Here is a 14110-nt window from a genome sequence, read left to right on the forward strand (position 1 = left end):
GAGAGAGAGAGAGAGAGAGAGAGAGAGAGAGAGAGAGAGAGAGAGAGAGAGAGAGAGAGACTGGTTGAATATAGACATATTAGACATATAGACCACAGGCATGACCATGGAGAAACTGGCTGCTTAAGAGGTTAAGTGAAGTTAATGAATTATGGAGAGCTTTTGAGGCTACCTTCTAGGAATCTGGCAGGAATTTGACATTGAGCTAAGACAACAAAGTAGGCTTAAGGCAAATACAACTGAGGAATGTACTGTATTCCTTGTATCTGGATCATCCTGATAAACCCCTAAACACAGTGACCATGGGACTTTGTTTATTGCCTTGTTTGACTACTTTGGTTACTGTCCTGTTTGTTCCTTAACTACTTTGTTTAGGTCTTAAGGACTGAACATATCCTTTGTATATACCTAGAATGATATAAAAGCAGACTGGAAAAAAATTAAATTCATCTTCAGCTTCAGAACTGACTGGGGTCATGTTATAAGTTATTGTGTTGTCTAATTGTCTTTTTCTTTTCAACCCTCCATCCCTCCCTGGAGAATCCGTTGACTGACTGAGCTGGCTTGGTCAATGAGTCAGCAGTAAAACTTATTTGTTTAGGAAAAAAAAAAAAAAAAGGTCTCCAAGGATTGTAGCTAAGAATCAGCAAGCCTCAAACTGTAGCTGATTAGAGTGCAGTAGTGTCCTGAAATATCTTTACTGAAGCTATAAGAATCATTCTTTATAGGCTGTCCTGTTTTATTCCTGAGTGATGTTCAGAGGACTGGGGGCTTTAATGGTCAACATCTACAGGTAAGGTGTTACATGATGGAAGGTGAACACAAGGGCTGAAAATGTGAGAGAAAGGCTGTGATCTGAAGTCTTGGAGAAAGGCTGTGATCTGGAGCCTTTTTGCTTGTTCAACACCCACTCGGTGCCTCTGACCAACTACGCATGGGGCTGCTTGTCTTTATTCCTTTCACTTCCAATAAGATTGAAGGAATCCACATCTGGAAGAAGAAAATCACTAGGCAAAGAATGGAAGGTCTTCTGAGATAGATGAATGTCCTCCATTAATTTAGAAGCCATAAATAGAAAAATGAATGGGACTGCCTCATGATGTCAGAGTTTAAAGGCACTTTTAAACTGTCTTTTAAAAGAAAAGCCGACCTTTCTTTTTTATTATCAGAAAGTTTTTCAAGGGCAGTCTGGGTCTTGGGTCATTTCGTTTTGACATGGAAGTTCTTTAAAACAATTGTAAGGCCAGAATCTTTTAACTCTGAAGTAACCAAGTGAAGAGGCTCAACAGCAGAAAACTCAGCAGCACTGAAGCACTGGGGTATTAAAGGATATGTCTCAAGAACGCCACAGAGCCCACATAGATGGAATAAGGCCTGTATAGATGGGAGATATGGCATACTGTATGGTTGATGAAGTTAACATCCATAGATATTTTCTCTAATGTACTTCTTGTCATTTTACAACATTCCATTTAGGAAAATTTCTGAGTATACCCCAGTGGCTCTATGTCTAAATATGTTGGTTGGATAGAGATTGGCTGACATGAAGAAATACAGATGCCAACACAATTGCCTTCTCGTGAACATAAAACCTTCCTACAAAAAGCTTCAACTTCTCATTATAACTTTTGTTTAAAGAATAAATCATAGAGATCACAAGTCGTTTTAGTGTAAATTTTGAGAATCCCTTCAAACATCTTTATCTCTGTTAATTCAGGCACCATCACTAACAAGGTACAGATAATCTACCATAAGCTGGATCCCTGTTTTCATTTCTAGCCCAGCTCTCGGTCAACTTCTGTCCCCTACTGCTTTGCTCTTTTCTACTGTAATTTTACTTTTTGAAACAATGCCCCTATACATGGAATTGCGTACTACATAGTCAAAGTCTCTCTTAAATTCATACAATTGAGTAAAACAAACAAACAAACAAACAAACAAAGTGTTCGTTTTGACTTCCTGGTTTCTGTGATGATAAACACTGATCTAATTTTTAACCTCAGAGGACCTAGCATCTCCCAGGAGCCAACTGTGCACAGATCTGTGTGTGTGTGCTTCTAGACTTGATGACTTGAAGTGGGCAGATTCACCCTAAAAGCAGGTGGCATCATGGTCTGTGATCTTGGACTGAATAAGAAGGAGGAAGTGAGGGGACTCAGCCCATTCTGCACTCTGCTTCCGGACTGGAGGGAATACGACCAGCTGCCTCATGACTGCCGCCATGACTCCCACTGTGACAGATTTACTCTCAGACTGTGAGTGAAAGTAACCCCTTCCTTTTAAAAGTTGTTTTTGTCCAGTGTTTTGAAAAGTAACTAATACAGTATTTGTTTTCCAAAATTAAGGGCAGTAATACATATTTTTAAAAATCAAATCTCTCTTGAATTACTGAAACGGAAGTTTACCTGGACAGCCCTTTAAATATATATATCTTTGTATTTCATTTCCAATATATTTAATAGGGACATCTCAGCATACATGTGAGAATTAAGTTTTTGCCAAATTCCCCAACTTGATTTTAACTGATCAACCAGATTTGAGAAACATTAACCTAAGAGATACTCATTATATGGGATCAATTGTTGAATTTTAAGTTAAACATCACAACAGAATCAAAGTTTGCAGTTCAGAAGAGCTGTCCGTGGATGTAAGGCTACTTCTTGTTGGTCGCAGGGCCTTCACCGAGTGACTTAAACTTGCTTAATCTGGTTTTCTGTCCATGGCTTTGATAAAACACTCTTGACCAAAAAACAACTTGGGGATAAAGGATTCTGTTGGGTTTTACTTCTGGGTTGCAGTTTGTTATGAGGGAAGCCAGGACAGGACCTCATTCAGTAGCTTAGAGAGGAAACTATGGAGGGATGCTGCTATCTGCTCTCTCTCTTGCTTGTTCGCTTGCTTATACTTAACAGGCATTTTTACATAGGCCGGGAGTCATGTGCAGTGATCTGGGCTCATGAACATCAATATAGACGACAATTAAAACAGCCCTTCACAGACATGCCCACAACTAACCTGATAAAGACAATAAACTCATTGACATTTCTTTTTCAAGTGATTCTAGGCTGTGTCAACCTGACAGTTAAGGTTAGCTAGGCCATTGCCAACCTTTGATTTTTCTCTTCTGCCTTACAGGGTTAACCATGTCTTTCTTCCAAAGATTTGGGGAGGTGAAGCACTTATTCTCAGTCAGCACATGGTCAGCACACTTGGCACACAATGAAAGGAAGTTGATTGCACTACTGAGACTGGTATCAGGATCAGGAGTGGCAGCCTCATATTGCCGCCCTCAGCACCTGACCCATAGTTTTTCTAAATCTTTGCATTTTGCTTAATTTCACTACTTCTTACCCTTCCCTCTGGAGATGAATCAAAGTCAAGAGAATCAACTTTTGTAGTGTCCCGGCCATTATTCCTAGGAGTGCAAACCTCATGGTACTCTTGGGCTGCCTCTGACCCTCACTGCTATTGTGACAGACTCAAAGATACCAACAGAGACAAACTACTGGACTCACCTTTCTCATCAGGAGAAGATATTATTGGCCTAATGTAAGTAAGCAAGGAGGTCAAAATGAGGCAGAAAGTTGTGTTTTCTGAACAATTAGAGACTATGAAAAATTAGCTTTATTTACAGCTTCAATATTAGATGTTTGATATCAAATGCTTGATGTAAAACAAAACCAAAAGCTGGAGATTGAAGAAAATGGGCTTCCCCCATTGCTATCCCATACTCCTTGCAAAGCAATTCTGAAATTCTCAAACCATTTCAAAGTTCAGGCAAGGGTGACATTAAAGTCTGCAGGCAAGATTATAATGTATCACAAGTATTAAATTTCACTCTTCTTTTTCTGTGGTACTGGCAGTGAGCCAGAGACTCTCATTCCAGGCCAGCACTCAGTTACTGAGTTAAAACATCTCAGTATTTGAGACAGGATCACACTAAGTTTCCCAAGATGCCCTTGGTCTTATTCCACAGCAATGGTGTGTCTTGACCTTGGGGTTTTCTTGATTGAGCTTCCCAAGCAGCTAGTCTAATAGGCTAGTGCCATCAAACCTCATCCTACAAGTTCGTCTTAAGACCACATGGCAAGGGCGATGTATCCTGTACACACTCATTGTTCACCAATAGCTTTTTTTTTTTCCCGAATTTCAGAAAAGTGAGAAATGGCCGCACTTGATGATACAGCGCAACAGGACTCCTATCCTCAAAGAATTATGCAACACAGCTAACGTCAAGGACCAAGGAACATCAAAAGACAAGTGTGAACCCCACGAGCCTTACCTGTTTTCAGCATCAGCGCTGCACTTTGGAGACATCAGTTCAAAGGATTTGGTAAACTTCACCACCTGTGTCATACAGAGAGACAGCAAATCCAAGTCAATTAAAGCTTCCCCACAGGTCCAAATGATGCAATAACCGTTTTCATCCCTGCGATGATCATTACAATAATTGGGGATTAAAGAGCCATTTCAGTGGGGAGGTCCCAAGAGAAGAGAAGAAAGGTCTAGTGCACATTTTCTGCTTGATTTCTTCTGTAGCAAACATCACCAACACCACTTGACCAGAGCTATTTTGTACCCGGGCTTGCAAGCTCGGTCTTTCATTATTTGTAATTTCTTTTCATTATTTGGCCTAAAGTGCATCAAGTTTTTCTTCTTAAAAAAAAAAAAAAAAGAACCATGCTGTAGGGATCAGCCTACCATTTTGTTGCAAATGAGGCATGTGCAAGTTATAGCCACTCCTTGCATATGGGTAAATATTTACAAGATGTTAAGCCAAGTATATGATCCCCAGACTATTGAAGGGAAAGCAGGGCTTAGAGGGGGTAAGTTGTTACACAGGAAGATGTAGACCTGAGATTCAAACCATGTTGGTTTGATTCCAATGGTCTATTTACCCACTACTCCAGTCTGCCTTCATCAGCAAGAGCAAGTAGGGTTGCAGCTGTTAATTATGTATGTATAATGTGCTCAAAAGCAAAATAGACAGATATATTCCGCCATTAGAAACTTTAATTCCATGTTGAGCATGGTAGTACACACCTTTCATCCCAATACTCCTAAGACAGAGGCAGGCAGATCTCAATGAGTTCCAAAGCTGGTCTGCCCTACATAGCAACTTTCGTGTCAGCTAGTGCTACACAGTAAGACCATGTCTCCAAATTAATTAATTAATTAATTAATTAATTAATTAAAATTCATTTCACAATTATTTGTTAACTATAATTGTGTTCAAATATGAATAAACAGATTAAAAGTAACTTAAAGTCACTTGGCTTGGCACCATATAATATTAATCAAATAATACATTGATATAATATCATCAATTGTTTCTGGTTTTAGAAATCAAGAAGTATATATCATTTCATTTATTAACCCAGTAAATAAGTTTGAATTCTCTAATATCAACAATAATAATTTATGACTTAATTTTACTACTTATAGAACATTAAATTTTCTGTCAGGGAAGGTGTTAACTTTTGAAATACTGACAGCAATGTAAATGGATTTTATACACGAAGAAAAGCATATAACTGCTGTGCAGCAGAAAATCAAAGCCCACTGCTTCCAACTGCATTGGCCCAGATGACAATAATCACTTTAAAATATCTGTATAATGTAGTCATTTGGGTTAGCATTGTTTCAACTCCCGTCTTAGGGTTTCAATTCCTGTTATAAAATATCGTGACTGAAAGTCACCTGGAGAGGAAAAGATTTATTTCAGCTTGCAACAAGCAAGTTACACTCTATCACTGAGGAAAGTCAGGGCAGGAACTCAAGGCAGGAACCTGGAGGCAGGAACTGAAGCAGAGACCATGGGGGAATGTTGCTTACAGGCTTGCTCAGTCTGCTTTCTTATATACCCTGAAACCATCTACCCAGGGCCAGTGTGATAGAGGCATTTTCTCAATTGAGGCTCTCTCTTCCCAGACGAATCTAGCTTGTGTCAGGCTGACATAACAACTAGCCAGCATAGTCTCTGTTTTAGAATCAGTCTCACCAACTTTCTGTTACTATCATTAATGAATTCAGTACATTTTTCCAACATATTTACTTTACATTTTTGCAAAGTTAGGGCTTTTTTCCCCCAATTTTTTATTAGGTATTTTCTTCATTTACATTTCAAATGCTATCCCAAAAGTCCCCCATACCCTCCCCCACCCCGCTCTCCTACCCACCCACTCCCACTTCTTGACCCTGGTGTTCCCCTATATTGGGGCATAAAAAGTTTGCAAGACCAAGGGGCCTCTCTTCCCAATGATGGCCGGCTAGGCCATCTTCTGCTTCATATGCAGCTAGAGACACAAGCTCCAGGGGTACTAGTTAGTTCATATTGTTGTTCCACCTATAGGGTTGCAGACCCCTTCAGCTCCTTGGGTACTTTTTCTAACTCCTCCATTGGAGGCCCTGTGTTCCATCCAATAGCTCACTGTGAGCATCCACTTCTGTGTTTGCCAGGCACCTGAATAGCCTCACAAGAGACAGCTATATCAGGGTCCTTTCAGCAAAATCTTGCTGGCGTATGCAATGGTGTCTGCGTTTGGAGGTTGATTATGGGATGGATCCCCGGGTGCGGCAGACTCTAGATGGTCCATCCTTTCATCTCAGCTCCAAACTTTGTTTCTGTAACTCCTTCCATGAGAAGTTAGAGCTTTTTAAAAGTATTTATTTTTATTTATAATTATAGTACCCTTCCCATGTGTGTGTGTGTGTGTGTGTGTGTACACGTGCATGTAAGTATGCACTGGTTTTACACTTTAAGAATCAATCCCAGGGAATGTCCCAAGAATAAAGAGAATTAAGATATTTTTAAAATGTGTTTTCTATCTGGAAGCATTTTTATAAGATAGAATGAGAAATTTTAAGCTACAGATGCATAGGCATAGATCACAAAGAATATAAGACATATAAATATTCTTGATAGAGCTTGAGAATGTTTGATTCTTAAAATATAAATGATGAGCATTTAAAAATATTAAAATGAAAACAAGCCGAAAAACAACAACCCCCAAAACAAAACAAAAAATCCCAAACAAAATAAATAAAGAAAAACAAAAGAAACAAAATCCAAGGCCAAGGGCTGGAAACTGTTGTTTGGTTTGTAGAGAACTTGCCTAACATGAAACCCTGGGTTGGATCTTTAGCTTTGAATACACTAAACCTGATGGCACATGCTTGGAATTCTAGCACTTGGGAGTGGAGGTGTGCGGAAGGGTGAGACGTTCAAGAAGTCCTAGAGATTCTGAGGTCAACTAAGTAGTCTAAGTCCAGCCTGAGCTAACTCAGGCCCTAAAAACCTAAAACAAAAATAAAACAGGTTCAAATTTTATTTCATTTGTAAGAGAGAAGGTACACAGGTTCCAATTGCTGTTACCCCATAGTAAACAGCCCATGAAGCCACGATAACAATCAGCTATAATGTGCAAGGTGGCGTGGCATATGCTTTTAATTCCAGCACTCTGGAGGCAAAAGCAGGCAGATCTCTGAGTTTGAGGCCAGCTTAATCGATATAGCAAGTTCTAGGACAGCCAGATCTACATATAGAACTTGCCTCCCCTCCAAAAAAAAATCAGATGGAAGATTCATAAATAAAGAATTTAGGGCTGGAGTGACAGTTCAGTGCTTGCCACATAAGCATAACGACCTATTTTTGACTCCCCAGAGTGTGTAATAAAAATACTGGGTAAAGGGACAAACATTGGTAATTCCAGCCAGCACTGTGGAGACAGAGGCAGGCAAATTCCCTACAGCTTACTGGCCAGCCAGCATAGCCTATCTGTTGAGTCCTACGTGATTTTGAGAGACCCTGACACTGTCTCTAAAATCAAGGTGGGTGACATTTGAGGTGTAAAAGCTGGCATTGTACTCTACATGCATGAGTGTACACCGGTGGGGGGGGGAGAGACAGAGAGAGACAGAGAGACAGAGAGAGAGAGACAGACAGACAGAGAGAGAGAGAGAGAGAGAGAATGTAATCTTCACACTTGCCCCTGGCTCTTGGGAGAGAAACCCCTAAATCCTTGAAATGTTTGATAAACAAGTGTATGTACTAGGGGACATTGGCACGGCTAGATAATAACAACATGATTTAGAACAGTGCTTTGAGACCCACCAAACTATGATTTAGGGGCTATGTGCAGAGTGTCTTGGGCCTCATGGTGTCATCTGACCTCTCGAAGAACAGAGATGAAAGTTAGTTAAATAGATGGATGGCCAACTAGGTTTTTGTGATAGAGCCCCAGTTGAGATTCTATACACTAAGGCTCAGGCCTTGGTGGACAACATTTATATGTACTGTCATGTTTCATTGCTACTATTTTCTTTAAGTCTTTCTAGGCAGTCATTTAAAACAGAGAATGGTCTTGGGAGCCCCTGAAGTTACAATCAGTATGAAAAACAAAGATAGTATTGTAGACTGTATTTTTTTAAACATTGTAAACTATGTACATACAAATTTATTTACATAATAATTCTTAGGTTCTTGTGTCTTTAGGAAAAAATAGTCATAATCAAATATTGATAGTGGCTGGGCTTCATTTAAACATTAATTATCTAGTAATTATTAAGTTCCACACAAAGCAGGGAGCTATCAGATAAACACAACTGCTAAACTTCAACACCATTTAGAATGATGAATTTGTCTTCTTGGTTGGCCTAAGGATGCCCAGATAGCTAACAATACATTACTTCTGGATGTTTCTGGAAGAGGCTAGTATTTGAATCAGTAAATTGAGCAAATTTCATCACCACCACGGAGAGTCTGGACAGACAGGAAGGAGAAGGGTGAGTTCGCTCTAAGCTAGGGTGTCCATCTTGTTCTGCCCTGAGACACTGGTACTGCTGGTTCTGTCTTTGGCCTCAGACCATCACTTGCACTATTGGCCTCTGTGGTTCCTGAACTCAGACTGATGCACACCACCAGTTTTCCCTGTCCTTCAGCTTGTAGATGGCAGTTCAATGACCTTCTCAGGCTCAATAATCTCAGAGACCAATGCTTTCATTCTCTCTCTCTCTCTCTCTCTCTCTCTCTCTCTCTCTCTCTCTCTCCCCCAATAAAATAATTTTAATTTTAAAACACAGGATCAGATTTTCTTTTCTTGGTGCCCTGATGTGATTCCTTCTTCTAGATGAAGGGAATTATAACATCCATACAAATTTTCCCTTTACTTTGGCTGTTCAGAAGCTCAAAGCAAAGCTCTTTATTCTAAGTCTTACCTCCATACAACACACTTTTGATTAAATCTTGTTGATTTGGTTTTGTTTTCTCTTTTTCCTTTTTTTGCTTGAGAAACCTCTCATGACATTGCACACATATAACATGTCATGAGCACTTGCAATGTTTCTTCACTTACAGTTTTACATTTTCTGGTTTGTTATCAGGGTTGTTTTGAGAAAGTGTTCTACCATGTAGCCCAGGCTGTCTTCAAACTCCACCCATCAGCTTCAGCCTCCTAAACTGAGACTATATGTATGTGGTACCATCCATGGGTCTCAAAAGTTTTAAGTCCTTTAAGTTTGAAAGCCTTATGTGGGATACTAGGTTGTGTAGAATTATTATTCAGGGGTAGAACAAGAAACCTGAAATGGCAAGGAAGAGGAATCCAACACTTACTAGCCTACACCTAACAGCAAACAATGTAAGAATAAAAAAGCAGCAGGCCCAAGTCCCATCAAGAGAGTAATAAAATAAGTAAGTACAGCAATGAGACTATTGGAGACGAAACCACATGGGTGTACGCCAAACAAGTTAGGGAGGCATTGAGACATCACCCTTGGGCCCATTATGTGCCTGAAGGTGTTTTGGATCCAGGCTGTCTGATTTTGAAGGTTTATGGTGCAGTCTAGACTCTACTACTGCCATAAATCTAAGTCAAAGCCACATAATCAGGGACCCAGACCTACTAGTAAAATCTCTTTATACAGTCTGTCATCTATGGCCAACCTGAAACTTAAAACCATAGCTAAACTTGCCTCGGCAAGTTGTTGGGAAGCCATAGTTTATACTTGGGCCTTTGTGCACATTCAAGATGAGTAATTCACAGAGAAGTAGCAGAATCCTGGGGATGTAACCTCATCTGCTTGTCTTCTATCACTTAGAGCAGGTATAGGTCAAATCCTTATCACCACCTGTTTTTATAAATAAAGTTTTATTAAAACAGAGCCATGTTCATTTCCTACTAAAACAATAGCGATAAATAGTTCCAGATGAAACTATATTGCAACAGAGCCCCAAATATTTACTAGATAAACCTTTACAGAAAATAAATTTGGCAATCTTTGATCTACAGCAATGGCTATCAACATGTGGGTTGTGACCCCCCCCCAAGACCATCCGGAAACATGGATATTTACATTACGATTCATAGCAGTAGCAAAATTCCAGTTATAAAATATTGATAAAATAATTTTATGGTTGGGGGTCACCACAATATGAGGAACTACATTAAAGGGCCACAGCATTAGAGAGGCTGAGAACCACTAGAGTTTTCTGTGGGCCAGGTTATCATCTGCTGGATTGTTAAAGGGTATTGATAAATTCATTAATGGTAAATAGATGTAATTGATCTATAATTCAGAAAGGGGTGTTCCTGGAATTATAATCTTCTAAAAAAGAAACTTGTAATAATAGAAAGTTTAGGTGCCAAGGTCAGCTGCAAGGGATATATTTGGAGACACACACATGTCCTGGTTGTCACAGAACAAACAACATTTAATTAGGCATACCATGCGGGGACAAAAATAGTGCTTTTTTTTTTCACTCTCACTCTCAGAAGTGTCTCTAATAACAATTCCATGTCTTTATGCTTTAAAATGAATCTATACAAAGTATAATGAATTGAGTTGGGCACGGCTAGTGGTAGATCTCTGTCATCTCAGCACTAAGGAGACTGAGGCAGAAGATCTAGATCCTAGAGACAGGCCTGAGAGACAGAGTTGGTGGTGATGGGGAACTCAGGGAAAGGAGAGAGGGAGGAAGCGAGGGAGAGAAAGAAAGATTCATTTGAATAGGTAACTGTTTGGGATCAAGTTTGCAAAGCTGCAGCAATCATAACCAAAAAGCAACAGACGAAAGTATAAAGATAACAGAAGTCCCATTGTAAACGTGACAGTATTCATGATCTGAGGCAATTCTGGACTTATTTATTTATTATTTATTTTATAAAATCTGGTACATGAACTCAATTCTGACTTTATCACACGAGTAGGAAAGGAACACAGACATGCCCGTATATAAAGAGACATGAAGGGTTTCCCAAGGGAAGTACCAGCAGCCGCTTCCAGATTAGTGAAGTTCCTCTTGCCTTGATCAGCCTGGTGACTGCACCCCGGGAAAACCAGAGATGCCAAGCGAAGGTAGTGAGATCCCCCTGAGATTCCCCTGCTTGCTCTTTGGAAAGGCTCCATGGAGAGAAGAAACCTGTTTAATTTGGGTATCTATCACATGGCACTTAGTCTGCTTCCTTTGTTCTTCCCACTGAAAAACAACTTTCAGAACCAAAACTATAGATATTCCAGCACCAAAAAGAAAATTACAGCTAAGTAATCGTCAATTTAAATTTTTGTTGCCAGGTGGTGGTGGTGGTGGTGTGCACCTTTGATCCAGCACTTGGTAGGTAGAGGCAGGTGGGTCACTGTGAGTTTGAAGTCAGCCAAGCCTACAGAGAAAGTTCCAGGATAGCAGAGGCCACACAGAGAGACTCTGTTTAAAAAAAAAAAAGGGGGGGGGTTTCTTAATTTTAATTTTTTTCATAAGAGGGCTACTCAAAAAGGCCGAAGACTGCCCATACTGCTCATCCACTACCCTCTCTCTTCACAAATTTTCCCGGTATGTTAATTAGCTTTTTATGTGTTTGCTCAGTCAGCCTTTATGAAGTATTTTGTGCTCCAGGCACTGTGATGGGCTCTGGAAGTAGAAAGGAATATAAATGCCCTGTCCTAAGTAACTCACAATATAGTACAGTAAAGATCAGGAAGCAATTTACAGATGCATAATTCTACCTTGACAGATGCTCCAAGGCTACCCAAGCATGCAGGGCCATGATCAGATCACCATGTGAACTATGCCCTAGCAATGAGTAGACAGCTCTAAGTCAAGCAGAGAGGTAGTTTTTCCAAGCTGAGGCTCTAGACCACTCTATTCTGGCAGTAAGGAGATGGTAAATAAGCCAAAGGAGTTTAATGGAACCTATTTCAATAAAAAGACTAATTATGGGAGTGTGTTCTGTAAAAATAAATAATGGAGAACGGGGAACTGCCCAGTGACTAGTGACTCTGAAAACAGTTAAGCTTCTAAATTGGAGGCAACCCAGAGAGAATGGAAGAAGGAAGTGGCGTTGTTGGTTTCCTCTGGGAGCTGAGATTACTGGAAGAACCGTAGAAGAACACAGCCACCTTTATAACAGGGTGAGACGAGACAGCAACACCTCTGTTTCATAAGCTCTGTGCTGATCTTCTCAGTCTGTGGGACTCAACTGGAAGCCAGAGGATAAAGCAGCCTAGGAATCATGCTGTGTAGAGAGATCAGTCTTCAAGGGCACGGAGCCGGAGAGTAAACCGACTATACACGGTGTGGAAGGAGGATCGCAGAGAACAGTCAGTGCAGACAGTGTTAAATTTTATCTGAACCCTAAGCCCAAAATAGTTCTGATAAAGAAAACTCCAGCCAGTGTTCTAGCAGTGCCTATGTTACTGTAGGCACTGTATTCCAGTATTCCAGGCAAAGTTCTGTATTCTGCTCTCCAACCTCACGGCTGCCTTAAATCTCAAGCATCTTTCCTTTTCTTTGACACGCTCCTCAATGATGCGCATCCTCCCTGTTGCAATAGCCTGAAGAGCCATCTCCTTCACTGACAGTGACTTCGTTTTTCGCAGAGACCCTATATGCAAAAACAGAGATCCAAACACCCTCCCAGACCGATTATAGGGAGGTGACTAGGTATGAGAGAGAGAAAACCAGAAAGTTAACCTGGCAACAGAAGTGGTGAGCCTTGAATGTTGAACACTACTGCCTAGCCAACGGATAGCTACGAAACTACATGAAGCTTAGGAAAAAGCAGGTGTGTAATTAGGAAGTTAAGTAGAAGCCATCCACATTGATAGTTGATTGAAGAGAATCCCCTGTTTGCAAGCAAAGATGGGAATAGGAGACAATCCCACGTGAGAGATTAGTAAAGTCAGTGATAGAAGCACCAGGGCGGAAGAACTAGGAATGATGTATGAACACAGACACAAAAGAATGAAGAGAGGTGCAGATATAGAAGGCGAGGAAAAGGCTGGAAACTGCTCTGTGGTTTGCAACATGAGCTGTAACATGATTCTGTAACTGCTATAGAGGAATCTAGAAGTATGAGAAACTTAGGACAAACACATCAGAGACAGCCAGCAGGGACTTGACCAATGTGTGAGTTGAGTTGATACATTAATAGACACTTATTAACAAAGTGAGTTAAGGTGGTTTGTCGCTCAAAATAATGCATGTTTGAATCCCAATAAGGAAAGTTAATATATGACTATATAATGTTTAATGTATGATGCATTAGTATTAGAGGTTGACTGTGTGTGCTTTACATTCTCATGAATGTAAAGAATATGCCCTTTGTTTTGTACTCTAATATCACCTGAAAGAAAAATGAGGCAAAAGTTGGCTCCCTTGTAGAAGGAAAATTTAATAAAACAGAAAAATAGGGAGAAGGTGATGGAAAAGGAAGCCTGAAGCAGTATTTGTAATCCACTTATGAATGAGGGGCTGGAATCACACACCTATGAATGAGGGGCTGGAATCACACACCCATTTATGAGGACCTGGAATTACACACCATGAATGAGGGGCTGGAATCACACACAGGTTTAGAACTGCTGGATGACACTCATCGCCTGCCACTTCCCCTCAGATGAGGACATGCGAATATCTCCAGCCCCTGGCTTCACTGAGCATGTATGCACACAAAGGCCAAGGGGTTAGGACTTACGATAGAAAGCCAATGTGCATGGCTAGCTCTGCTACATTCAGTAAATGATCTCCGGAAAGGAGCCCGGAAGTCATAGGCTTAGCTATGAAGTGCCTGTTAGTATGCTGGACGAGGAACTAGCTGCCACCATCAGGATGATC

The 14110-nt window shown here is 40.4% G+C and overlaps 1 protein-coding gene across 2 annotated transcripts in view; it reads right to left on the reverse strand.

Annotated features, from left to right (window-relative positions):
* Positions 1-14110, reverse strand: part of Pde11a (phosphodiesterase 11A) — a 350512-nt gene that overhangs the window by 206862 nt on the left and 129540 nt on the right. For both annotated transcript variants that reach the window (XM_021181980.2, XM_029474559.1), the window contains exon 5: positions 4283-4347. In XM_021181980.2, the coding sequence (XP_021037639.1) occupies positions 4283-4347 (65 nt within the window). The remainder of the gene's footprint in view (positions 1-4282; positions 4348-14110) is intronic.

This window comes from Mus caroli, chromosome 2 (genome assembly GCF_900094665.2).
Source record: "Mus caroli chromosome 2, CAROLI_EIJ_v1.1, whole genome shotgun sequence".
Taxonomy (NCBI): Eukaryota; Metazoa; Chordata; class Mammalia; order Rodentia; family Muridae; genus Mus; species Mus caroli.